The sequence below is a fragment of the Fringilla coelebs genome (genome assembly GCF_963513975.1).
Source record: "Fringilla coelebs genome assembly, chromosome: 3".
In the NCBI taxonomy this organism is placed as follows: domain Eukaryota; kingdom Metazoa; phylum Chordata; class Aves; order Passeriformes; family Fringillidae; genus Fringilla; species Fringilla coelebs.
In genome coordinates, this window is record NC_140030.1 from 782,454 (window position 1) to 808,752 (window position 26,299).

The 26,299-nt window shown below is 54.7% G+C and overlaps 1 protein-coding gene across 1 annotated transcript in view; it reads right to left on the reverse strand.

Annotated features, from left to right (window-relative positions):
* The window catches only part of ASXL2 (ASXL transcriptional regulator 2), a 33,303-nt gene extending 24,593 nt beyond the window's left edge, over positions 1-8,710 (reverse strand). The window contains exons 1-2 of the mRNA XM_084202328.1: positions 8,602-8,710; positions 6,955-7,105 (exon numbers count right to left, since the gene is read on the reverse strand). Coding sequence (XP_084058454.1) covers positions 6,955-7,105; positions 8,602-8,679 — 229 coding nt within the window. The 5' untranslated portion in view covers positions 8,680-8,710. The remainder of the gene's footprint in view (positions 1-6,954; positions 7,106-8,601) is intronic.
* Between the last annotated feature and the right edge of the window lie 17,589 nt (positions 8,711-26,299).

Here is a 26,299-nt window from a genome sequence, read left to right on the forward strand (position 1 = left end):
GAGGAGAGGAGAGGAGAGGAGAGGAGAGGAGAGGAGAGGAGAGGAGAGGAGAGGAGAGGAGAGGAGAGGAGAGGAGAGGAGAGGAGAGGAGAGGAGAGGAGAGGAGAGGAGAGGAGAGGAGAGCCCCAGGGTGGCACAGAGGGGTCCCTGGGGCTGGGCCAGCCTTGTTCACCCCGTTCTGGTGACACTCAGGTGTGAGCCCAGCAGGAATCCCAGCACAGAGCAGGCACTGAGGGGCTCCTGCAGTCAGGGACTGCTGTGGGCCATGAGAGGGGAGGATCAACCACTGACTGAGCCTTTCATCATGAACTGATCCTGTACTATTGACTGATTCCTTAACTATTAACTCATTCTTCAGCCACTGACTGATCCTTTAACTGATAACTCATCCTTTAACTGTTAACTCATTCTTTAACCACAGACTGATCCTTTAACTGATAACTCATCCTTTAACCATTAACTCATTCTTTAACCACTGACTGATCCTTTAACTGATAACTCATCCTTTAACCATTAACTCACTCCTAAATATTCAGTGATTCATTGGGCATTGACTCACTCTCCCCTGGCAGGGTGGGCAGGGCTGTCCCAGGGTGCCCTCCCTGGACCCCTGGCAGTGCCCAGGGCCAGGCTGGACACTGGCACACCCTGGCACAATGGCAGTGTCCCTGCCATGGCAGGGTGGCACTGGGTGGGCTCTGAGCTCCCAACCCAACCCATTCCATGACCCTTTGAACCCCTGTGCTGGGAGATGACAACCCCAGAGGGCACAGGGATGTGCCCAGCCTGTCAGTGAGGGCAGAGATGTGTGGAGCATTAATTCCTGTCCTTCACTTTGAAAGGTTTCACTTCCCACAGATGATGGAAACAGAAGCAAGTCTGACTGAAGGAAATCCTTGCCAAGGAGCCCAGCTGAATCCTGCAGCTCTTCAGGAGAGCTCCTGGGAGCTCTGAGGAATTCTGAGCAGGGACCACAGGGAATCACTGCAAAGATGGAACCCAGGAGAGCCAAAGGAAGAATCTCCAATAAAAACTGGGTTATTATTGCTCAGAGTCCTTCAGAGGCAAGGATGGGCTGGGAGTGTCACTGCAGGTCGGGACTCTGCTGCTGCTGCTGAGGGGCAAAGCTGCTCTGAGCAGCCAGGGCAGGAGAAATGCCAGAAATCCCAGAGTCCCTGAGGCTGGAAAAGCCCTCCCAGCCCATCCAGCCCCAGCTGTGCCTGATCCCACCCTGTCCCCTGAGTGCCACAGCCAGGGGACACCTGCAGGGATGGGCACTCCAAACCTGTCCCCAGGGCACTCAGTGCCACAGCCAGGGGACACCTGCAGGGATGGGCACTCCAAACCTCCCTGGGCAGTTCCTGAGCACCCTTTCCATGCACAAATTCCTCCTGATGTCCACCCTGAGCCTGCCCTGGCCCAGCCTGAGGCCATTTCCCCTTGTCCTGTCCCTGTTCCCTGGGAGCAGAGCCTGACCCCCCCGGCTGTCCCCTCCTCTCAGGGAGTTGTGCAGAGCCACAAGGTCCCCCCTGAGCCTCCTTTTCTCCAGGCTGAGCCCCTTCCCAGCTCCCTCAGCCTCTCCTGGGGCTCCATTCCCTTCCCAGCTCCCTCAGCCCCTCCTGGGGCTCTGTTCCCTTCCCAGCTCCAGAAACCCCTGGCCCAGAGCAGCCAGCCCTGCTTTGCTCTGCACAGGAAATGGATTTCTGGAGAAATTTTTTAATTTTGATGGAAGGTTTATACAGTGTGTATCTGTATGTAGATTTTGAGATAAGAAATGCTGATTTAGAAATGTTATGGAATAGGACAGATACTGTTGAGAGAGAAATTCAATTAGAAATAAGTTTTAAAGGATGGTCCTGTAAATAAGATTAGATATTTTGGAGAAATAGAAGTATGAAATAGAATAGAAGAATTAAGTCCTTCATTCTTCTAGAATATAGAAGGATGAAATCCTACTGTAGTAGGATTTATGAGAGGTATTTTTAGATGAGTGGTTTAAAAGTATTTACAATACAGTGTAGTTCAAGTTGATAGGTTAGGAAATGTTTATAGTGTATTGCAATCAGGAAACAGTTGGGTTCTGACTGTGACAGTGTGAATGATAATATTTGTATTGTTTTGTTTTTTTTTTTTTAATGAGACTGAAAATACAATCAAAGTTCCACACATTGTTCTTCATGGAATTCTGAAAGGGATCTGAAGGAGAAATCCATGGCCAGCAGGGAATTCCCTGGAGTGAGCCCATGGGATGCTCAACCCCTCAGAGCTGCCAGGACAGCTCAGGAGCCTCTCTGGCCTCGGCCCTTCTGACCCCAGGTCTCACTCATTCCTCACACAACACCCCAGAGCCAGGACTTCATGGGAAAGGCCAAAATGCCCCTCCAGGAAAAACCCTCAGCACCAGAGCTCAGAGAGGAGCCACCCTCCTTTTCTGTATGTATACCTCACACTGTCCTGCTCTGGGTACTCCTGGCAGCTGCTCCAGGGGAACATTTCCATCCCTTCTCACCTGGCTTCCTCCCCCCTTCCCAGCCCTTTGGTAGTGAGAGATATTAAACTTTTATCTCAAATCTCTACATGCATTCCTAAATAAAGATTTCTGTAAAATATATACAGGAATTCCCTCACAGGCTTTTACCTGATGTTGTAACATTGGAAATACAGGAAAAGTAGCCAGAATCTTCCTTGTTGACCAAATATTTTGAGAAGATTTGTTAAAAATGAAAATATTTCAACCAGACTGTCTACAGCTTTCCCGTCAAAGGATGGATTTGGAGTCAAGTTGAATTTCTAAAGGGATTTTTACCATTTTGTACTTTCCTGGTGCTTTCAGTGCTTACAGCTCCAGGTAACACAGGTTGGTGTTGGCTGCAGGGCAGGGCTGGCTGGGGCTGGCCCAGGTCACCCTCCCTGGGCAGCTCTGGGACCCCTCTGCCTCAGCCAGCAGTGCCAGGGCACTGGAAATGCCTTTAAAATAATTCCCAGATTCCCAGAATCACAGAATTCCCAAAATTCCCAGAATTTCCAGAATCACTGGGTTGGAAGAGACCTCCAAGACCACCGAGTCCAACCCAGCCCCAACAGCTCAACTGAACCCTGGCCCCCAGTGCCACATCCAGGCTTTGTTAAACACACCCAGGGATGGTGTCCCTGGAATTCTGTGCCTGAGTGAGAGTGATAGTGGAACCCTGGAAAATGTTCAAGATGGAATCTGAAAATGTTGGGCTTTGTGTTTTCCCAGATCAACTGCACCCATGTAAGCAGTGTGATAAATGATATAATTGTTAGATGTGATGATTGTTTAGTAATGAAATATAATTATTATATAACCATAAGAAGAATCATGAGAAACCATGCTGGAAATTTAAGGGGGGCTTTGCTTAGCTGAAATCTATGTACACAATAGAGCAATATAAGTTTAATAATTAACATGAAAGTTCTATAAGGATAGAATATAACAACATGTTCATCTCGACTGTATGGTCGGGGTCAGATTTGGGTTTGTACCCCTGACACCCAGAGCTCTTCAATAAAAGCACCTGCATGTAATCATTCTGTGATTGTGTGTTCCTGAACCCTAACAAGAGAAGGAGGAAGAAGGGTGGATTGAAGGGGAACCCTAACAGGACTCAGTACCCAAATATTGCCTGGGTTATGAGGGAGAGGAGCCTAAAGCAGGCCAGAGCTGGGGCTCCAAGCCTCCAGGAGCCTGCAGGGGTGCAGGGCACGGCAGGAGCAGCCTGGCAGAGCCTGGGAGGTGTCAGAGCCTGGCACTCAGCTCTGGATTGTGAGATCTGGTGGGAGTGTGGATTCTAATTGCCATCTGTCAGAGCTGGGCAGTTCACTCTGTTCATGGGGCAGTTTTCTTTATCTCTTCCACAGCCAATCCCCCCTCCAGGAGATCTCTGCTGTTCATGGGCCATTAATTATTAGTTTTCTTCTGCTCACAGGCCACTGCATGGCTGATAAAATTCCATCATCCCATGGGAGATGCCCTGCCCAGGGGAGGAGCCAAGCATTCCTACCTGGACACAATCTGGGATTTTGGGATACCAGAGCAGCCTTTGCCCCCTGCATTCCCAGAGGAGCAGCTTTCTCCTGCCCTGCATTCCCAGAGGGAGAGCAGGCCCATCTCCAGCAGCCCTGGAGCTGCAGAGGAAAACTCCCCCCTTGTGCAGGATCCTGCTGCAGCAGAGCCACAGCTGGCACTGCAGGAGGGCTGAGCCCCATGGGATGGGACTGTGCCACCCCTGGGATGGGACTGTGCCACCCCTGGGATGGGACTGTGCCACCACCTGGGATGGGACTGTGCCACCATGGGATGGGGCTGTGCCACCCTGGGATGGGACTGTGCCACCATGGGATGGGACTGTGCCACCCTGGGATGGGACTGTGCCACCCCTGGGATGGGACTGTGCCACCCCCATGGGATGGGACTGTGCCACCCCCATGGGATGGGACTGTGCCACCACCCTGGGATGGGGCTGTGCCACCACCATGGGATGGGACTGTGCCACCACCCCTGGGATGGGACTGTGCCACCACCCTGGGATGGGACTGTGCCACCATGGGATGGGGCTGTGCCACCCCCTGGGATGGGACTGTGCCACCACCCTGGGATGGGACTGTGCCACCCCCTGGGATGGGACTGTGCCACCCCCTGGGATGGGACTGTGCCACCACCCTGGGATTGGGCTGTGCCACCACCCTGGGATGGGACTGTGCCACCACCCTGGGATGGGACTGTGCCACCCTATGGGATGGGACTGTGCCACCACCCTGGGATGGGACTGTGCCACCCTATGGGATGGGACTGTGCCACCCCCTGGGATGGGACTGTGCCACCCTGGGATGGGACTGTGCCACCCCTGGGACTGTGCCACCCCCATGGGATGGGACTGTGCCACCACCCTGGGATGGGGCTGTGCCACCACCATGGGATGGGGCTGTGCCACCACCCTGGGATGGGATGGGACTGTGCCACCCCTGGGATGGGATGGGACTGTGCCACCACCCTGGGATGGGACTGTGCCACCCCTGGGATGGGACTGTGCCACCACCATGGGATGGGACTGTGCCACCATGGGATGGGACTGTGCCACCACCATGGGATGGGGCTGTGCCACCACCCTGGGATGGGATGGGACTGTGCCACCCCTGGGATGGGATGGGACTGTGCCACCACCCTGGGATGGGACTGTGCCACCCCTGGGATGGGGCTGTGCCACCCCCATGGGATGGGACTGTGCCACCACCCTGGGATGGGACTGTGCCACCCCTGGGATGGGGCTGTGCCACCACCATGGGATGGGACTGTGCCACCCCTGGGATGGGACTGTGCCACCCCCATGGGATGGGACTGTGCCACCACCATGGGACTGTGCCACCACCATGGGATGGGATGGGACTGTGCCACCATGGGATGGGGCTGTGCCACCCCTGGGATGGGGCTGTGCCACCCCCTGGGATGGGACTATGCCACCCCTGGGATGAGACTGTGCCACCCTGGGATGGGACTGTGCCACCACCATGGGATGGGACTGTGCCACCACCCTGACACACAGGGGGTCATGTGGAGGAGGTTTTACAGTGACTTTTGTGAGAGAAGTTTGATAAGAGGATCCATGTTTACCCCGGAAAGAATTCCCTGCCAAGGTCATTGATGTAGAAACCAAGAAAGGAAGAAGGATAAATAAGAGAAATCTGCAATTCTCTGCTCCAATGAGCACTCTGTTTGTCTTTCCTGACCAATTAGTAAAGTATAAACTTATGAGTTTTGTAAGACTGTATAAAAAACACTGCATGCTGTAATGAAAACAGTTTGCAGCCTTCTGCAAAGGGAGTGTGCTGCTCTGTACTGTCTCCATCTCAACCAGGACAGTGTCAGGTCCTGTTCTGACTCTGTCAGTGTTGTTTTGTAAGACTGCATTTTTTATTTTATTTTTATTTTCTTCCCTAATAAAGAACTGTTATTCCTGCTCCCATATCTTTGCCTGAGAGCATGATTAAGCAATCCCTTCATTTCAAAATGACATTAATTCAGAGGGAGGGGGTTTTACACTTTCCATTTCAGGGGAAGCTCCTGCCTTCCTGAGCAGACCCTGGCTCTTCAAACAACACCCCTCAGGTACCTGTCCCCTTCCCTGCCCACCTGCAGCAGGAACAGCAGAGCAGCCCAGCCTAGCTGGGATCATTGTGAGGCCAGAGCTGTGCTCTGTTCCCCCCAGAGCCCAGGTGAGCCCTCCTCTGCCCAGACAGGAACTGTTCCAGATTGCAAGGCAAGATGTGTTCTATTGCCATCTGTATGGCAGTTGTCTGGTGTCAGGTGGGCAATGCTCCTTATCTCTCTTCCTGAGTGATTGTAATCATGGTCCCTCAGCAGGGGACATCTGCTGATAAGGGGCTATTGAATGTCACCACATGGCTGATAAGAACTATAACATCCCATTGTGAGATGCTCCACCCAGAGGGAGGAGCCAAGCATTCCTACCCGGATATAATCTGGAGATTCTGACACACCAGCACGGCCCTTCTCCACTGGACTCCCCAGAGGAACAGCAGCTGCTTTAATTCCATGGATCTGTGCAGGAAGAATTCACCCCTTTCCTACAGGACTCCCCTGCTCCAACAGAACCACGCCTGACACTCCAGGAGGACTGCAGCCCCTTTTCCAACTGGACTGCTACCAACACCCTGACCCACAGGGTGTCAGGCTGTGCTCTGACTCTGTCAGTGTTGTTCTGGTGTATTGCATTGTTGTATTTTATAATTTTATTTTCCCTTCCCTATTAAAGAACTGTTATTTCCTGCTCCCATATTTTTTGCCTGAGAGCCCCTTAATTTAAAATTCACACCATTTCAGAGGGGTGGGGAGGGTTTGCATTCTCCATTCCAGGGGAGGCTCCTGTCTCCTTTAGCAGGCACCTGTCCTTCCAAACCCAGACAGGAACTCACCTTTCCTTTTCCACCTGCTCTTCCTCCTGTCCTTGGCGGCGCAGCCGTCGCTGCTGGAGCTGCTGCGCTCCGAGCTCTGCGAGTCCGAGTGGCCGTCGCTGCTCTCCTCCGAGCCCTCCGACAGCTCCTTCAGCCCGTCTGGGATGTCCTTCTGCCAGGGGACACGGCACAGGCACAGCAGGGTCACCCCAGTGCTGGGGACAGGGGAAACCCCAGAACCACAGGGGTTTGGTGGCCCTTTCAGTGCCCCACAGCTGCTCAGCGCTGGCCCAAAGCTTCCTGTGGGTTCTGTCAGCTCTGAATGCAGGGGACACGTCCTGAGCTCTGTCCCCAGCCCCTGAACCCCGTCACCTGCCAAAGGGCCCTTCCCCAGATTCCCCATCACTCAGCACCAACTCCAGGACAAGGCATGGAGGGGTGGGAATAAACGGCTCCCAGTGCCAGAGGGCAGGGCTGGATGGGAGATTGGGAATGGGGAATTGTTCCCTGGCACAGGGTGCCCTCCCTGGGTCCCTGGCAGGGCCCGGGGCCAGGCTGGACACTGGCACACCCTGGCACAGTGGCAGTGTCCCTGCCATGGCAGGGTGGCACTGGATGGGCTCCAGAGACAAACTCACCCCAAAGCAGGAACGGTGTGAGCTGGGGTGAGCCAGCTGGTATTTTGCTGGTATGCAAAATACAGCTTATTCTGAATGACAATTCCCCATGAATCCCTCTCTGACTGAGGCTGAGGACAAGGTGATTTCCCATCCCTAGACACAAGCTGAGAGCAGAGGGCTGGAGTTTCATTGTTTCATTAACACATTAATTACTCCTTCCCTGCTGGGGCAGGAATTGCCACCAGCAAAGTGCCCTGTGGTGAGGAGCTGCACCTTCACAGCTGAGGATGGGGGGCTGTCCCTCCTGCCAGGGAACAGGGACAGCCCCTTGGGATTATCCTGGAGGATCTGGACAGCAGCAGGAACTCCCCCATGGAAAGGGGGGTCAGGCCCTGGCAGGGGCTGCCCAGGGGGGTTTGGAGTGCCCATCCCTGCAGGTGTGCAGGGAAGGGCTGGGGACAAGGTGGGGATGGGGCACAGCTTGGATTCAATCCTGTTGGATTAAGGGCTTTTTTTGATTTAGGGATGGGGTAACTGAGAGGTGTTTTTAAAACTTATATTTTATTTTCATATATTTTATTTCATATATTTTATTTCATTTCATTTCATTTCATTTCATTTCATTTCATTTCATTTCATTTCATTTATTTTATTTTATTTTCATTTAATTCACTATTTTATTTTATCTACTATTTCTTTCATTTTGTTTAATATATTTAATTTAATTTAATTCTATTGTATTGTATTGTATTGTATTGTATTGTATTCTATTCTATTCTATTCTATTCTATTCTATTCTATTCTATTCTATTCTATTCTATTCTCATTTACTATTTTATTTTATTCCATATATTTAATTTAATTTAATTTCATTGTATTTTATTTTCATTTACCCCACCTCAGAATCAAAACCCTTCATCCAACAAAACCCACTGGCCTTTTCCAGCCCCGGGGGACTCTGAGATCCTGATCCTCCCCTTTTTCAAGCAGTGCTGAGGCTGGCACTGCCCTCAGCGTGCATCCATCCCCCACCTGCCCTGGCACTCACCTTGAGGGTGTAGACGCCCATCCTGCCGGGCACCTTGTAGAAGATGCCCTCCTCCCCGCGGGAGTTGGTGTGCAGCATGGCATTCAGGCAGGCCAGGGGGGACGTCCCGCTGCAAGAGACCCCAGGGCTCAGTGTCCCCACGGGAGCCCAGCCCCCGGGCAGCCCCACAGGGCAGGGAGGCCAGATCCAGCCCCACAGCCCAGCCCCACAGGGCAGGGAGGCCAGCCCCAGCCCCACAGCCCAGCCCCAGCCCCACAGCCCAGCCCCACAGGGCAGGGAGCCCAGATCCAGCCCCACAGCCCCCAGGCAGCCCCACAGCCCCCAGGGAGCCCAGATCCAGCCCCACAGCCCAGCCCCAGCCCCACAGGGCAGGAGCCCAAATCCAGTCCCAAAGCCCCCAGGGAGCCCAAACCCAGCCCCACAGCCCAGCCCCACAGCCCCCAGGCAGCCCCACAGTGGGGAGGGAGCCCAAATCCAGCCCCACAGCCCCCAGGCAGCCCCACAGGGCAGGGAGCCCAAATCCAGCCCCACAGCCCCCAGGGAGCCCCACAGTCCAGACCCAGCCCCATACCCCAGATCCAGCCCCACAACCCATATCTGACCCCACAGCCCAGATCTGACCCCACAGCCCCCAGCCCCACAGCCCAGATCTGATCCCACAGCCCCCAGACCCACAGCCCAAATCCAGCCCCCACAGCCCCCAGCCCCAGCCCCAGAGCCCAGATCCGACCCCACAGCTCAGACCCAGCCCGACAGCCCCCAGCCCCAGAGCCCAGATCCGGCCCCACAGCTCAGACCCAGCCCCAGACCCAGCCCCACAGCCCCCCCATCCCCATCCCCATCCCCATCCCCACCCCCATCCCCATCCCCATCCCCACCCCCATCCCCATCCCCAGCCCCACCCCCATCCCCATCCCCATCCCCACCCCCATCCCCAGCTGCAGGCAGCCCCGGGCAGCAGCCCAGATCCAGCCCTGCTCCCAGGAATGCAAGCTGCAGCTGGCACAAGCAGCAAGGGGGAAGCAGTGCATGGATGCTGCAGTCCTGGCCAAAAGCAAACAAAAACCCCTACAAGGTTCCTCTGACAGACCCCAAAGCAGCCCCAGCTCTGGGGTGAGCTGAGGATGGGCTCCAGAAGGATTCAAAGGTGTGCTGAGGGCTTTCCCCCAAAAAAGAACCCGAGTTCTGCTGAACGAGGGCTGTGGGGCACCAAATGGGAACCCAGTGAGCAATTCCCCCTGGGAAGGGGGAGCTCCCCAGTCCCAGATCCATCCTCCCCCCAGGGCTGCAGGGGTTTGGGTGGCTTTTGACCCCTCCTGCTGCAGACAGGAGCAAGGCCAGGCAGGCCCAGCAGGGAGCTGTGTCCCCAGGGAGGGACAGAGGGACCCCAAACTGGGCACGGGGACCCCAAACTGGGCACGGGGACCCCAAACGGGACACAGAGCCTCAAACGGGACAAAAGAACCTCCAAACTGGATACAGGAACCTCAAACTGGATACAGGAACCTCCAAACTGGATACAGGAACCTCCAAACTGGGCACAGGGACCCCAAATGGGACACAGAACCTCCAAACTGGATACAGGAACCTCAAACTGGATACAGGAACCTCAAACTGGACACAGGGACCCCAAACTGGATACAGGGACCCCAAACTGGATACAGGAACCTCCAAACTGGATACAGGAACCTCAAACTGGACACAGGGACCCCAAACTGGATACAGGAACCTCAAACTGGACACAGGGGCCCCAAACTGGGCACAGGGACCCCAAACTGGATACAGGAACCTCAAACTGGACACAGGGGCCCCAAACTGGGCACAGGGACCCCAAATGGGACACAGAACCTCCAAACTGGACACAAAATCCCAAACTGGACACAGGGACCTCCAAACTGGATACAGGAACCTCAAACTGCACACAGGAATCCCAAACTGGACACAGGAATCCCAAACTGGACACAGGGACCCCAATCTAGACACAGGAATCCCAAACTGGACACAGGAACCCCAATCTGGACACAGAAACCTCCAAACTGGACACAAAATCCCAAACTGGACAAAGGAACCTCCAAACTGGACACAAGAACCTCAAACTGGACACAGGGACCCCAAAGTGGACACAGAACACCCAAACTGGACACAGGGACCCCAAGCTGGACACAGGACCCCCAAATCCAGAACCCCACCAAACCAGCCCCAGAAGGACACGAAACCCAGCCCGGATGCTCCCCCACAACTCAGAGGAACCCAAAGCTGCTGGGGCTGTGCTGGACCTGCCTGAGCCTGAGGGAAAGAGCTCGGGGTGAGCCTGGCTCACAGCTGGGGCTGCCCTCAGCCCTGCAGGCTCTGCTCAGCATCAGCCCCACAGCAGGCAGGAAAAGGGTCATCCTTGGGGATGGGATAATGGGATAATGGGATAATGGGATAATGGGATAATGGGATAATGGGATAATGGGATAATGGGATAATGGGATGGCATGGCATGGCATGGCATGGCAGGACTGCAACCCTTGCTGGGTCTCTGCTGCCCCTGTGCCCAGAATCCCCCAACATTCCCTGATTCCCTCCTTCACTCCCTGTGTTCTGCACCTGGGCTGCCTCTGGTAACAGCTGCCTAAAAGCAGCCCTAGGAACCAGATTCTGTGCACTGTCACAGAACTCCCAAAATTCACAGAATCACTGGGTTGGAAGAGACCTCCAAGACCACCAAATCCAACCCAGCCCCAACAGCTCAACCCAACCCTGGCACCCAGTGCCACATCCAGGCTTTGTTAAACACACCCAGGCATGGGGACTCCACCACCTCCCTGGGCAGAACATTCCAGAACTTTATCACCCTTTCTGTAAAGAAATTTTTCCTGCTATCCAGCCTGTATTTCCCTTGGTGCAGCTCCAGGCTGTGTGCTCTGGTTCTGTCAGTGCTGCCTGGAGACAGAGCCCAGCCCCAGCTGAGCAGAGCCTCCTTTCAGAGGGTGTAGGGGGTGATGAGGGCAGCCCTGAGTCTCCTTTTCTCCAGGCTGAGCACCCCCAGCTCCCTCAGTTGTTCCTCACAGGGTTTGTGTTCCCAGCCCCTCTCCAGCTCTGGATGTGCTCCAGGTCCTCAATGTCCTTCCCAACCTGAGAGGCCAGAGCTGGGCACAGCACTCCAGGTGTGCCCTCACCAGTGCCAGGTACAGGGGCAGGATCACTCCCCTGCTCCTGCTGCCACACCATTCCTGACCCAGGCCAGGTGTCACTGCCTTCTTGGCCACCAGGGCACCCTGCTGGCTCGTGTCCAGCCTGCTGCCCACCAGGTCCCTTTCTGCCTGGGCACTGTCCAGCTGCTCTGGCCCACCCTAGAGCACTGCAGGGGGTTATTGTGGCCAAAATGCAGGACTGGCCACTTGGATTTTACTGCCCTTTCTCCTGATTTATTTGGATTTTACTGCCCTTTCTCCTGATTTCTTTGGATTTTATCGCCCTTTCTCCTGATTTCTTTGGATTTTATCGCCCTTTCTCCGGATTTTACCAGTGAAGGCCATCTCCTCCACTCCTGGGAACACACCCATGGCAATTCCCACCATTCCACCTCAAAGCAGCCCTTGGAGAAGCAGATGGTGTAAAAGATGAGTTTCTGCTCCAGCTCCCTCAGCACCCCCTGCTCCCCCTCAATCCCTCCCAAATCCACCTGCAGAGCCACCCTCAGCTCCAGCAGTGCCAGTGTGCCAGTCCTGGGGGAGGTCCCAAACTGGGATCCATCCCTCAGGGGAGAGCCCCTGGAGCTCAGCAGGACCTGGCCAGGGTCTGGGACTGCCAAAGAACCCCTGGAGCTCAGCAGGACCTGGCCAAGGTCTGGGACTGCCGAAGAGCCCCTGGAGCTCAGCAGGACCTGGCCAAGGTCTGGGACTGCCAAAGAACCCCTGGAGCTCAGCAGGACCTGGCCAAGGTCTGGGGCTGCCAAAGAGCCCCTGGAGCTCAGCAGGACCTGGCCAGGGTCTGGGACTGCCAAAGAGCCCCTGGAGCTCAGCAGGACCTGGGCAAGGTCTGGGGCTGCTCTACTCCCCCGAGGCCCTCACAGGAAACTCCCTCAAGTCCCTCAGTTATTTCCAAAGGTCCTGCCCTGGAATGTACTTCAGGTTGGGTTCATGGAGATGGATCAGGGATGTTCTGGGATCATAGTGATGGATCAGGGATGTTCTGGGCTCATAGTGATGGATCAGGGATGTTCTGGGATCATGGAGATGGATCAGTGATGGTTTGGGATCATGGTGATGGATCAGTGATGTTTTGGGATCATGGTGATGGATCAGGGATGTTCTGGGATCATGGTGATGGATCAGGGATGTTCTGGGATCATGGAGATGTTCTGGCATCATGGAGATGGATCAGTGATGGTTTGGGATCATGGTGATGGATCAGGGATGTTCTGGGATCATGGTGATGGATCAGGAATGTTCTGGCATCATGGAGATGGATCAGTGATGCTTTGGGATCATGGAGATGGATCGGTGATGTTTTGGGATCATGGAGAGGGATCAGGGATGTTTTGGGCTCATACTGATGGATCAGGGGCTGGGCTGCAAGCACCAGATTCACACAAAATCCTACAAAAATTCCCACAAAATCCCCACCAAAAATTCCCACAGAATTCCCACCTGCCGGAGCTCAGGACACCTGGCCAGCCCTGCCCAAGCTCAGGTTCCCCTGGCACTCCCAGCACACTCTGAAGCTTCCTGGCTTTTCCTTCTCTGGGAGCTCAGCCCAGCCCCAGCCCAGCTCTCCTGCCTGGGATCTCCAGTGGGAGAAGTGGGAAATTCCCAATTTATTGGCTCTTGGAGGTTTTAGGCCACTTCAGTTCCCCAGGGCTGAGGTGTGACCCTCATTCCCAAGGGACTGGAGCCTGAGAAAATCCAGGGAGGCACAAATCCACCCCTCCCTTGGCAAAGGCAGCAGGGTGAAGCCAGACCAGCCCAGTGGTTTAAGCTGGAACCAAAAACTGGCTCAGCCTGGAGAGGAGAAGGATCCAGGGGGAGCTCAGAGCCTGGAGGGGCTCCAGGAGAGCTGCAGAGGGACTGGGGACAAGGATGGAGGGACAGACACAGGGAATGGCTCCCAGTGCCAGAGGGCAGGGCTGGATGGAGATTGGGAATGAGGAATTGTTCCCTGGCAGGGTGGGCAGCCCTGGATGCCTGGCAGTGCCCAGGGCCAGGCTGGACAGGGTTTGGATGAAGCTGGTGCTGCCTGCCACAGAAAGAGGTGGATTAGTAAAGACTTCCTTCTAATCCAGCTAAAAATAACTAATTTTAGAGATTTATGGACTTTATAAAGCTGCAAATTCTACATAAATTGTATTTTCTTTTACACTTTTCCCTGAACAAGGGATTTAAATATTTATAAATATTTATTCTGTTCTGAAAATGACCATTTTCTACAGCCACACTTTCCCCAGTGAGTTGGCAAACTGGTCCCAGGGGATCTCCAGCAGGTGACAGTCCCTGTGCTGGCAGGACAGGCACATTCCTCGTTTCTTGTGGCTGCTGGAAGGGCTGAACCAGGGTTTGGAGGTGTCTGCAGGGAAGAGGCAGCTCTGAGGCCAGCCCAAGGCACAAGGGATTGTTGTTCTGAGCTCTGCCCTGCTGAGGATGTCCCTGAACTGCCCAACACCTCAGCCTGACCCACACAAACCGTGGTTTCCCTCCCAGAATTCCCAAACTGCAGGACATTTTAAACTCCACATTAAACTCAAATTAATTTCAAAGCTTCTTTCAGACTGAGCAGGGAAAAGGGGTTTGAGTGGAAAATGAAGGTTATGGTGAGGAGTCTGCTCTGAGAGCTGCTGGGGAAGGGGAGGAAGGAGGTGCAGGATCCCTTCCCACTGTGGGATCCCTCTGGAGCACCCCTTCTTCTCTGGAGCATCCCTTCCTGCACTGCAATCCCTCTGGAGCACCCCTTCTTCTCTGGAGCATCCCTTCTTCTCTGGAGCATCCCTTCCTGCACTGCAAACCCTCTGGAGCATCCCTTCCCCACTGCAATCCCTCTGGAATCCCTTCCTGCACTGGAATCCCTCTGGATCATCTCTTCTCCCACTGCAATCCCTCTGGAGCATCCCTTCTTCTCTGGAGCATCCCTTTCTGCACTGCAATCCCTCTGGAGCATCCCTTCTTCTCTGGAGCATCCCTTTCTGCACTGCAATCCCTCTGGAGCATCCCTTCCCCACTGCAATCCCTCTAGAGCATCCCTTCCCCTCAGGATCATCCCTTCCCCTCAGGATCATCCCTTCCCCTCAGGATCATCCCTTCCCCTCAGGATCATCCCTTCCCCTCAGGATGATCCTCTTCCCTCTGGAGCATCCCTTCCCCACTGTGGAATCCCTCTGGAGCGTCCTTTCCCCCCTGGAGCATCCCTTCCCCTCTGGATCACCCCTTCCCCACTGCAATCCCCCTGGAGCATCCCTTCTCCCACTGCAATCCCTCTGGAATCCCCCTGCAATCCCTTTCCCACTGCAATCCCTCTGGAATCCCTCTGGAATCCCTTTCCCACTGCAATCCCTCTGGAATCCCCCTGCAATCCCTCTGGAATCCCCCTGCAATCCCTTCCTGCACTGCAATCCTTGTGGATTCCCCCTGCAATCCCTTCCTGCACTGCAATCCTTCTGGAATCCCTCTGGAATCCCTTTCCACTGCAATCCCTCTGGAATCCCTCTGGAATCCCTTCCTGCACTGCAATCCCTCTGGAATCCCCCTGCAATCCCTTCCTGCACTGCAATCCTTCTGGAATCCCTCTGGAATCCCTTTCCACTGCAATCCCTCTGGAATCCCTCTGGAATCCCCCTGCAATCCCTCCTCCCAGGCCTGCTCCAAGGCCTCAGGGACTGAGGTGACTTCTCCAATTCTCAGACCAAAGTGGGACCAAACCCCTCCTGGATCCCCTTAGGATGGATTTGGACTTGCCAGCCCTCTCCCAGCTCATCCCATGGGATTTCTCTGTCCCAAGGTGGTTTTGTTCCACTTTCCCTGCCCAGCAGGATCCCACAGCACAGGAGCTGCTGGGCAGGAAAAGCCCCTGGGAATGCCCTGGTTTGTCCCCACTCAGGTCACTCAGCCCCAGGCTGGGTTCACCAGTGCCAAGGATGATGCCTCAGATTTGGCTTTTCTATTTTTCAGGTTCTGTGCTGCTTTAGTGTGTGGGTCTGGGCTCCATATTATGGGATGGTGAGCTCTGTGCACAGAGCAGGAGACAAAACAATTCCTGCTCCAGCTGGGCACCAAGGACAAATGATCCCAATCTCAGCCCAGGAGCACAAACCCCGTGGGCTGCAGAGAGAAAAACAAGCAGGGTGGGACTGCAGGGGCTGAAGCTGGGATGGGACAATGAACTGCAAGGTGCAAATGGAGCAGAGCTGATCCCAGGGAGAGACCCCGTGCCCGGCCGGGCATTTTGGGGCCATTTTGGGTCATCTTGGGTGCAGCCCTGGCTGGGCTCTGGTGCTGCCCCAGGTGGATCCATGGAGGATCCTTTGAATAAATCCCTGCTTTGTTCTGGAACTCTGTCCAGCATCTGCCAAAGCTCAGCCCCCCCAAGGCATCAAGGGAAGCTCCAGACAAAGCCACTTCCCACCTCACTGCCTGGATCCAGCTGCCACAGGCACTCAGGGGACAAATTCCCACTTTTTCCTTTGGAGCACCCCCTGTTCCCCTCTCCTGTGGGCCAGGAGCTCTTTGCTGAGGGTGCAGCCACCCCAGGACTGGCAGTGCCAGGAGCAGCACAGGGGCAGGGTTAGGGAAGCAGCTCCTGTGCCAGGTTACATTTCCAACATGCAGCACCCCCAAAGCAGCACAAACCCCACATGCAAAGCCAGCCCCAGGCAGGCAGCAGGGACAGGGACAGGGACAGGGACAGGGACACAGCCACAGAGAGCTCCCAAGCCCTGGGGTTCCCAGCTGGAGGCACAGGGTAACTCTGGGGTTGCACCACGGTTACTCCCAGGAGCAGGGCAGGAGTAGGGGGGGTTAGGGAATGGCAGGGGGGTGTTAGGAGAGGAGCTGGACACGAGCAGTGCTGGGTCTGGTCTTACCTTCTGCAGGTGGAGTGCAGCCCAAAAAAAGGAGAGAAACACCCCTTTAACAACTTCAGCAGAACAATGGAGTCAACAGTGCACACACACCCCCTCCCCCCTTCCACCAGAACCACATCCCAGGGGTTTGGGATCCCAGGGCTTTGGGATTTCAGGGGTTTGGGATCCCAGGGCTTTGGGATCCCAGGGCTTTGGGATCTCAGGGGTTTAGGATCCCAGGAGAGGCAGGATACACCTGCCAGGTTCCTCCTTGCACATCCCAGGGGTTGGGATCCCAGGGGAGGCAGGACACACCTGCCAGGGGCCTTCCACCAGAACCACATCCCAGGGGTTGGGATCCCAGGGATTTAGGATCCCAGGGGAGGCAGGATACACCTGCCAGGCTCCTCCTTGCACATCCCAGGCTTTGGGATCCCAGGAGAGGCAGGATACACCTGCCAGGCTCCTCCTTGCACATCCCAGGGGTTGGGATCCCAGGGCTTTGGGATTTCAGGGGTTTGGGATCTCAGGGGTTTAGGATCCCAGGAGAGGCAGGATACACCTGCCAGGCTCCTCCTTGCCCATCCCAGGGGTTTGGGATCCCAGGAGACAGGGGATCAGGGACAGGGACACCTGCCAGGTGCCTCCAGAACAGCTCCAGTGTGGAACCTTCTGCCACCTTCACCTGGGAGTGAATCTTGTGGAAGCCAGGTGGGCCCTGGGGATGTGCCCTCCATGTGGGAACACCGTGGAGTAGGAATTTCCTCACTCCTTCTGCCCCTCTGCCCTGTTCCCAGCTCAGCATTGCAGCCCAAACTCCCAGTTTTGTGGAGCAGGAGCTTCCTCACCCAGGGGTGACCCATGGGCTCCCCAAGAATGGAAACCAGAGCCCACCTGGAGTGTTCCCCACTCCCCAGGGCACCTCAGTGCCTCACTATTCACCAGCAGCACCCCAAGGGGATCTCTGCCTGCACACCAGGATTTTGGGGTTCCTGGAGTACCCCCAGAGCATCTCAGTGCCTCACCCTGCATCAGCAGCACCCCAAGGGGATCTCTGCCTGCACACCAGGATTTGGGGGGTCCTGGAGTGTTCCCCAGAGCACCCCAGTGTCTCACCCTGCACCAGCAGCACCCCAAGGGGATCTCTGCCTGCACACCAGGATTTTGGGGTTCCTGGAGAGCTCCCTGGGCACTTCAGTACCTCAGTATTCACCAGCAGCACCCCAAGGGGATCTCTGCCTGCACACCAGGATTTGGGGGGTCCTGGGGTGCCCCCAGAGCAGGAATGGGTGCAGGATCACAGGGAGATGCAGCTCAGGAGCCACACCTGGAGCACTGAGAGCCCTGGAGAAACGTGGGGGATGAGGATCAGACCACAAAGCTCTCAGAACACGCTGAACTTGACTAATTACCAGCTCTAATTAAAGATCTATCTCCAGGACCAGATGTGAGCTGCAGGAACATCAGGGACTGGGACTTGAGGAGTCCTGGCTGGGAGGAAAATCCCTCTGCAGCCTTTGCAGCTGTGGGTTGCAGGTGCAGGCAGCAGCCCCAGGAGCACAGGTCCTGCTCATCCCCAGGGAATGGAGCCAGCAGCTCCTGGGCCCAGGGCAGGACCAAAAGAGAAGCTCCTGCCTCTGAGGCTCTGGGGGCTGGAGTTAAAATTTAGGTGGTTTTGGGATCTTCTCTGCATTTGTGAACAGAAACACCAGCTTGTACTGAAGGGAAACCCCAAAGTGAGGGATTTTTTGGGGCCTCAGCTCTGGTGTTTTCCAGGAGGGAGAGCCAAGCTCTGAGGTTCCTCACCTACAGAGGGTTCCAGCCCACACTTCTCCTTGTGACAGTGCAAATTTCTCTGCAATTTTATCTTGGGGAAACAGCAAAAACTGCTACAGCCAGCCTGGGCTGGGGTGAGAGAAGGGGAATGTTCTGTCAGTTCTGGGTTTCACACCTTTGGAACAGAGATATGCACAGAGTCACCTGATGGGTCTCCCCTACACAAAATTATTGTATTTAATCCTCCCTGCCAGTGCTGACAGCCCAACCTTTCTGTGGCAATGCTCTTGCTGAATATTGCATTTCAAACCAACCTTCTGCATTTATTAATAATGGATTCTACAACTCAGACACTGAGTGGTTCAGAAATCACCCCTTGTCCCCAGTCCCTCTGCAGCTCTCCTGGAGCCCCTCCAGGCCCTGCAGGGGCTCTGAGCTCTCCCTGGATCCCTCCCCTCTCCAGGTGAGCACCCCCAGCTCTCCCAGCCTGGCTCCAGGGGCTCTCTCCAGGTGCTCCAGTGAAAGCCAAACCCCAGTGGGAGCTGCAGGGACTCCCTGGAGCCCCAACCCCCAGGAACTCAGAGGCAAACCCTGAATTTCACACAAGGAAAATGCTCCCAACAAATCCCCCTTTCCCCTGGCTGGGAAAGAGGCACAGAAGGCCAGCTGTGAGCAGGGAATCCTGCACAGCAAAACCCACGAGGGTCCTCATGGCCATTTCACCAAACCCACATTCCAAAAACCTCACTCAGGGGATCTGAGGGAAGCCAGGCTGGTGATTCCTCAGGGAGGAATGTCTGGGTGTCCCTGTCCCACCCCAGACACCCAGCATGAGCAATATCCAACCCCTGGGACCAGATTCCAGCATGAGACACTGCAGGATTTGTATAAATTGTTTAAAACTTGATAGAAGGTTTATACAGTGGGGATTTGTATGTAAATTTTGAGATAAGAAATGCTGATTTAGAAATGCTATGGAATAGGATAGAGGACAGATATGAGAGAGAAATGAAAATAGAAATAAGTTTTAAAGGATGGTTTAGTAAAAAAGAAATGCTCAGAGTGTATTGTAATTAAGCAATAATTGATTCTGATTGTGATGGTGTGAATTAGAACATTATATTTTCTCACCCTTCTCATGGGACTAAAAATAAAATAAAAGTTTTAAAAACACCTCTCAGCTTCTGAGGCAGAAAAAAACTTAATGAGACATCCCAGGAGCCCAGGGAATGGCTCCCACTGCCAGATGGGAATTGGGAATTTGGAATTGTGCCCTGTCCCACCCCAGACACCCAACATGAGCAACATCCAACAGAGGGACGAGATCTCAGCATGAGACACTGCAGGATTTGTAGAAAATGTTTAAAACTTGACAGAAGGTTTATACAGTGGTATTGTATGCAAATTTTGAGATAAGAAATATTGATTTAGAAATCTATGGAATAGGACAGATACTGGATAGGATACAGGATAGATATGAGAACAAGCTGGAAGCAGGCCAGAGGTTTTCCTGCTTTACTCAACTCACCTGATTTCCTTAAGTCCTTCTTTCTGGATAACTTGAAGGATCTCTTTATGGCTCATGGGTGTGTTGGGATATTTCTCCAGGACCTGATAAGAAAGAGCAAATTGAGAGGAAGTTATTCCTTTGCATTCTGAATTTCCATTTAACTGCACCAAAACCTCCACTCAATGGCAGTTATTCCTTTGCATTCTGAATCTCAATTTAATTGCACCAAAACCTCCACTCAATGGCAGTTATTCCTTTGCATTCTGAATTTCCATTTAACTGCACCAAAACCTCCATCCAATGGCAGTTATTCCTTTGCATTCTGAATCTCAATTTAACTACACCAAAACCTCCATGGCAGTTATTCCTTTGCATTCTGAATTTCCATTTAACTGCACCAAAACCTCCATGGCAGTTATTCCTTTGCATTCTGAACTTCCATTTAACTGCACCAAAACCTCCACTCAATGGCAGTTATTCCTTTGCATTCTGAATTTCCATTTAACTGCACCAAAACCTCCATGGCAGTTATTCCTTTGCATTCTGAATTTCCATCCAGCTGCACCAAAACCTCCATTCAATGGCAGTTATTCCTTTGCATTCTGAATTTCCATTTAACTGCACCAAAACCTCCACTCAATGGCAGTTATTCCTTTGCATTCTGAATTTCCATTTAACTGCACCAAAACCTCCACTCAATGGCAGTTATTCCTTTGCATTCTGAATTTCCATTTAACTGCACCAAAACCTCTATTTTAGGTGTTTCTTATTTCTATTTATGTTACAGTCTCACAGCAGTGAGTTTGCAGTTCTTCACTAACAAGGCACAAAATGACCAACTCTCTCTTGGTACAAGGTCTTTTAAGGCTAAACTATCCAATTAAGAACTGACACCTCAATTATTTTCAATTTTAACCCAGTAACTGATCCCTCAAAGTCTGCAGGGTGGGCTTAGTTCTGTCCAGTTATAAAACACCACCCAAACCCATGGAGAAGAAGGAAGACAGAGAAGAGGGAGGTGAGGAAGGAAAAGAAGAAGGTGAGGAAGGAGAAGGAAAAGAACAAAGTAAAGAACAAGGAGAATAAGAAGGTGGGGAAGGAGAAGAAGAAGGAGGAGAAGGTGGTGGTGAGGGAAAAGAAGGAGAAGAAGGTGAAGAAGAAGGTGGGGAAGGAGAAGAGCAAAGTAAAGAAGGAGAAGAAGGCGAGGAAGGAGACGAAGGAGAAGAAGGTGGGGAGGGAGAGGAAGGAGAAGAACGAAGTAAAGAAGGAAAAGAATAAGGTGAGGAAGGAGGAGGAGAAGAAGGAGGTGAAGAAGAAGAACAAAGTGAAGAAGAAGAAGGTGAGGAAGGAGGAGGAGAAGGAGGTGAAGAAGAAGAACAAAGTACAGAAGGAGAAGAAGGTGAGGAAGAAGAAGGTGAAGAAGGAGCAGCCCCCACCCTAAAACCTCCATCTTGCCCCATATTTATTACCATATTCCAAAACCCCAAACTCTGAGTTTCCCACCCTGTGACATCACACACTTCTAACCAACTCCACACCCACAATCCCAGTGCTCTCAATCAATTCTGGAAGCTTCTCCACGGCCTCAGGTGAAATGCAGGGTCAGAGTCTCAGCACAGAAAGTCTGGAATTCTCAGCACCCACAGCCCCAGCAGGGGCTGTCAGAACCCCCTGCACACACCAAGCTCCCAATCTGGCCCACAACAATGGGGTTTGTGAAGTGCCAGCCCTGCCCAGCCCCTGGGGTCCCCGAGCCCCTGCCAGGGCTCTGGGGGCACAGCTGCAGGGAGGGAGCTGTGCAGCAGGCAGATGCCACTCAGCACACGTCACTGGGATATTTCAGGATATTTCAGGCCGTGTTGGTGCTGGGGAGGGGGATGGGCAGGAAATGCCTCGTTTCCGTCTTAATCATCAGCTTCTGAGCCGAGCCCAGCACTCAGAGGCCAGGCCTGCCTTAGGCTCAGCCCAGAGTGCTCAGCACAAAGCCCAGGGTGACTGGGCAGCAGGAGAGGAGCAGCTCCCCCTCCTCTCTGGAGCAGAACCCCCGGCCAGCCCCCCAGGACCCTGCCCCTCGTTCCCCCAGGGATCCATCCCCAGGTTATCCCAGTCCCTGAGAGATCCCCAGGTTATCCCAGCCCCTCAGGGATCCATCCCCAGCTTATCCCAGTCCCTCAAGGATCCATCCCCAGCTTATCCCAGTCCCTGAGAGATCCCCAGGTTATCCCATTCCCTCAAGGATCCATCCCCAGGTTATCCCAGTCCCTGAGAGATCCCCAGGTTATCCCATTCCCTCAAGGATCCATCCCCAGCTTATCCCAGTCCCTGAGAGATCCCCAGGTTATCCCATTCCCTCAAGGATACATCCCCAGGTTATCCCATTCCCTCAGTGATCCATGCCCAGCTTATCCCAGCCCCTCAGGGATCCCCAGGTTATCCCAGTCTCTCATTCCCTCAGGGATCCATCCCCAGCTTCTCCCAGTCCCTCAGGGATCCATCCCCAGCTTCTCCCTGTCCCTCAGGGATCCATCCCCAGGTTATCCCAGTCCCTCAGGGATCCATCCCCAGCTTATCCCAGTCCCTCAGGGATCCATCCCCAGCTTCTCCCAGTCCAGCTCTCCTGGGAAGGCTCTGCCAGGCCCTGCTGAGCTGCAGCACCTCCCTGCTCCAGAACAAATCCCTGCATGCAGCTCTGGAAGCTCCAGCCCCATCCTGGGGAATCTCTTTTGAAGCGATGCTAAAGCCTGACTTTCACAGAACCACAGGAGGGTTTGGGTGGCAGGGGGCCCTAGAGCTGACCCAGTGCCACCCCTGCCATGGCAGGGACACCTTCCAGCACCTTCCAGCACCCCAGTGACTGCCAGCCCTGCCCAGCCTGGCTTGGGCACTGCCAGGGCTGCAGGGGCAGCCCCAGCTGCTCTGGGAGATGGAAGTGGGGTTTGTTTGCACTGCCACAGCCTCAGGGGCTCATCCCAGCTCACTCCCAGCTCCACTGAAACTCCAGAGCAGAGGATGCAGAGCCAGGGTGTTTGCAGAGCAGGTTTGGGTCTCCATCACCCCTGAGCTGTGCTCATTCACAGCTCTGCCAGGACACTGCTCACCCTGTGCTGGCAGCCCAGGGAGGCCAGAAATGGAGATCATCTCCATTTCCACCTGTGCTTTCACCTTTTCACTGCAGGTGGGGAAATCAGGAGAGGAATGAGAGTCCATGCACAGGGAGCTCAGGCCATTTCCACCACACCAAACTCTGACTGGGCACTTTCCTCCTGGGCACTGCCATCCCAGCTGTCCCTCCCCGCTCCACGTGGCTCAGCCCGGAGCAGCAGCAGCACCGTGGATTCATCTGTCCCCAGTGAAGGCTGTGGGACACTCAGCCAGGGCAGAGGGGACAAAAGCTGCTCCACTTCTGTCCCTGCACCTCTCCCAGGGGTTAACCCTTCCATGTCCACAGGGCTCTGTGCTGGCTCTCAGCTCAGCAGGTGAGGCTGCACGGGTCTGGGCTCCTGCCACCCCCGCCTGGCTCCCTGCAAACCCTGCTGGGCTGCTCTGGGAGGGTCACAGGGGAACATCAACCAGCCCTGCCAGGTGTCCCTGCTCTCCAGGAGGTTCCTAGAAGCACAGAATCCTTTAGGTTAGAAAAGCCCTTGGAGATCACCAAGTCCAACCCATCCCCCAGCACTGCCAAAGCCACCACTGCCCCATGTCCCCAAGTGCCACATCCACACAGCTGTTAAACCCCTGCAGGGATGGGCACTCCAAACCTCCCTGGGCAGTTCCAAGGCCTGAGCACCCTTTCCATGCACAAATTCCTCCTGGTGTCCACCCTGAGCCTGCCCTGGCCCAGCCTGAGGCCATTTCCCCTTGTCCTGTCCCTGTTCCCTGGGAGCAGAGCCCGACCCCCCCTGGCTGTCCCCTCCTCTCAGGGAGTTGTGCAGAGCCACAAGGTCCCCCCTGAGCCTCCTTTTCTCCAGGCTGAGCCCCTTCCCAGCTCCCTCAGCCTCTCCTGGGGCTCCATTCCCTTCCCAGCTCCCTCAGCCCCTCCTGGGGCTCCATTCCCTGCCCTGGACATGCTCCAGCCCCTGCAGGTCTCTATTGCCCTGAGTGTCCCCATGATGGACTCAGGATGTGTTTCCAAAAGTCAGGTGGCTCCCTGAACCCCCAAAGCACAGACATGGCTCCTGAACCCCCAAAGCACACAGGTGGCTCCCTGAACCCCCAAAGCACACAGGTGGCTCCCCAAACCCCCAAAGCACACAGATGACATCCTGAACCCCCAAAGCACACAGGTGACACCCCGAACCCCCAAAGCACACAGATGACATCCTGAACCCCCAAAGCACACCAGTCTCAGAGCACAAGGCACAAACCCCAGCACTGGGCTGCACTCCCTGATCCTGGGGGCCCTTCCCACCCTCCATGGCTCTGTGGCTGCCCCAGCTGCTGTCCTGGGGCTCTGCTGGCCCAGGATCAAAGCTCCTTGTGCTGGGCAAGGCCAGCCCTGGGGACAGCCAGAGCAGGGGCCAGCCCAGCTCAGGGTGCCCTGCCCTGGGAACAGCCTCTCTGTGCTCTCCAGGAAATGTTCCATGCCAGCTCCCAGCCTGCTGAGATAAACAAAGCAGTTCACACCTCCAGCTGCAGCTCCTGCTGCCAGACAGGCTGGTCCAGAGGAACCAGGAATGAGGATTAAAGAGACTCAGCAAAACGGATACACCTTTAAAGAACTGATCCACCTCAAGCAGCTTCTCCCCTCTCCTCTGCCCCTTTAATCCCATATCAGATCTTTCACCTGAGTCATTTTTAGTCACTGTGTGTAAAGAAATAAAATCCTACTGTGCCACAGGACAGTGTCTGAGAGGAAACAAGCTCTGGCCAACTGAGCCAAGCTCACTGTTAACAAAAAACATTAACCCTGGCATGGTTTGGGTGGGAAGGGACCCTACAGCCCATGCAGTGCCCCCCCTGCCATGGCAGGGCCACCCTCAGTGTCCCAGGGAGCTGAAGCCCTCCCTCAGTGTGGGATTTCCATCCCCTGGCCCTGGCAGCAGGAAGAGCTGGCCACACTCCTGTTTAATTCAGGAAAGCTCTGAGTGATGCAAGTGCTGCCCACACAAACCTGACAGTGGCTCATGGCAGTGCCCACAATTAAAAGCTGTGTTTGAAGTGGCTGGGGTTGGTTGGGGCTGTTTTTATCAGCCCATCAAGGTTTAATCCAGAGATCCTCCACGGCTGGATGTGTAGGAGCACCTCAGCCCATGAATGCTTTGACAAAAATGCACTTTGGAATTCCTCCTATTGGTTATTCCCTTATGCAAAGAGGGATTTAAAACTGATGTTATAAACACAATCAGCACTTCCACTCGGGTTCCTTCCTGGAAATAGAACCTCAACTTCCCAGATCCACGAATGCACAGCAGCTGAGCAGCTCCCACCTGGCTCAGACAAGCCCTGCAGAGCCAGGCAGCAAAACCTGAACATCTGGTTCCACCCCAGCCCCACATCCAGGCAGCCCTTCCCAGCAGGGAATTCCAGCTGCAGCCCATCTCCTGCCAGCAGGGAATCAGCCCTGCAATGCCAGCCTGGCACAGAAGTGGGTCAGCCCTAAAATCCCCAGGGGATGTGAAATTCCTGCTCAGTCACCCCGAGAAAACACAGCATGAGCCCCGGGGGGGTGAAGGGCTTGACCCAGATTGTGGGATCTGCTCCACTCATCCCATTAGCCAAATGCTGGCCAGGATTGAGGCAGAAAGGAGGTCAGGGAGGAATGGACAATCCTGTGCCAGCAGAAGCCAGGTGCCACTAAAAGGCACATTGCACACTGAGCTGGCACAGGGATGGAGCAGCAGCAGGGGAGGGAGATCCCAGAGCCACCTCCCTCCCTGGGGACATCCCTGCTCATCTGGGAGATCCCAGAGCCACCTCCCTCCCTGGGGACATCCCTGCTCAGCTGGGAGATCCCAGAGCCACCTCCCTCCCTGGGGACATCCCTGCTCATCTGGGAGATCCCAGAGCCACCTCCCTCCTTGGGGACATCCCTGCCCAGCTGGGAGATCCCAGAGCCACCTCCCTCCCTGGGGACATCCCTGCTCATCTGGGAGATCCCAGAGCCACCTCCCTCCTTGGGGACATCTGGGAGATCCCAGAGCCACCTCCCTCCTTGGGGACATCTCTGCCCAACTGGGAGATCCCAGAGCCACCTCCCTCCTTGGGGACATCTCTGCCCAACTGGGAGATCCCAGAGCCACCTCCCTCCCTGGGGACATCCCTGCCCAACCTCCACTGTCCCAATGTCCAGCCTGGCCTTGGGCACTGCCAGGGATCCAGGGGCAGCCCCAGCTGCTCTGGGCACCCTCCCCACCCTGCCAGGGAACAATTCCTAATTC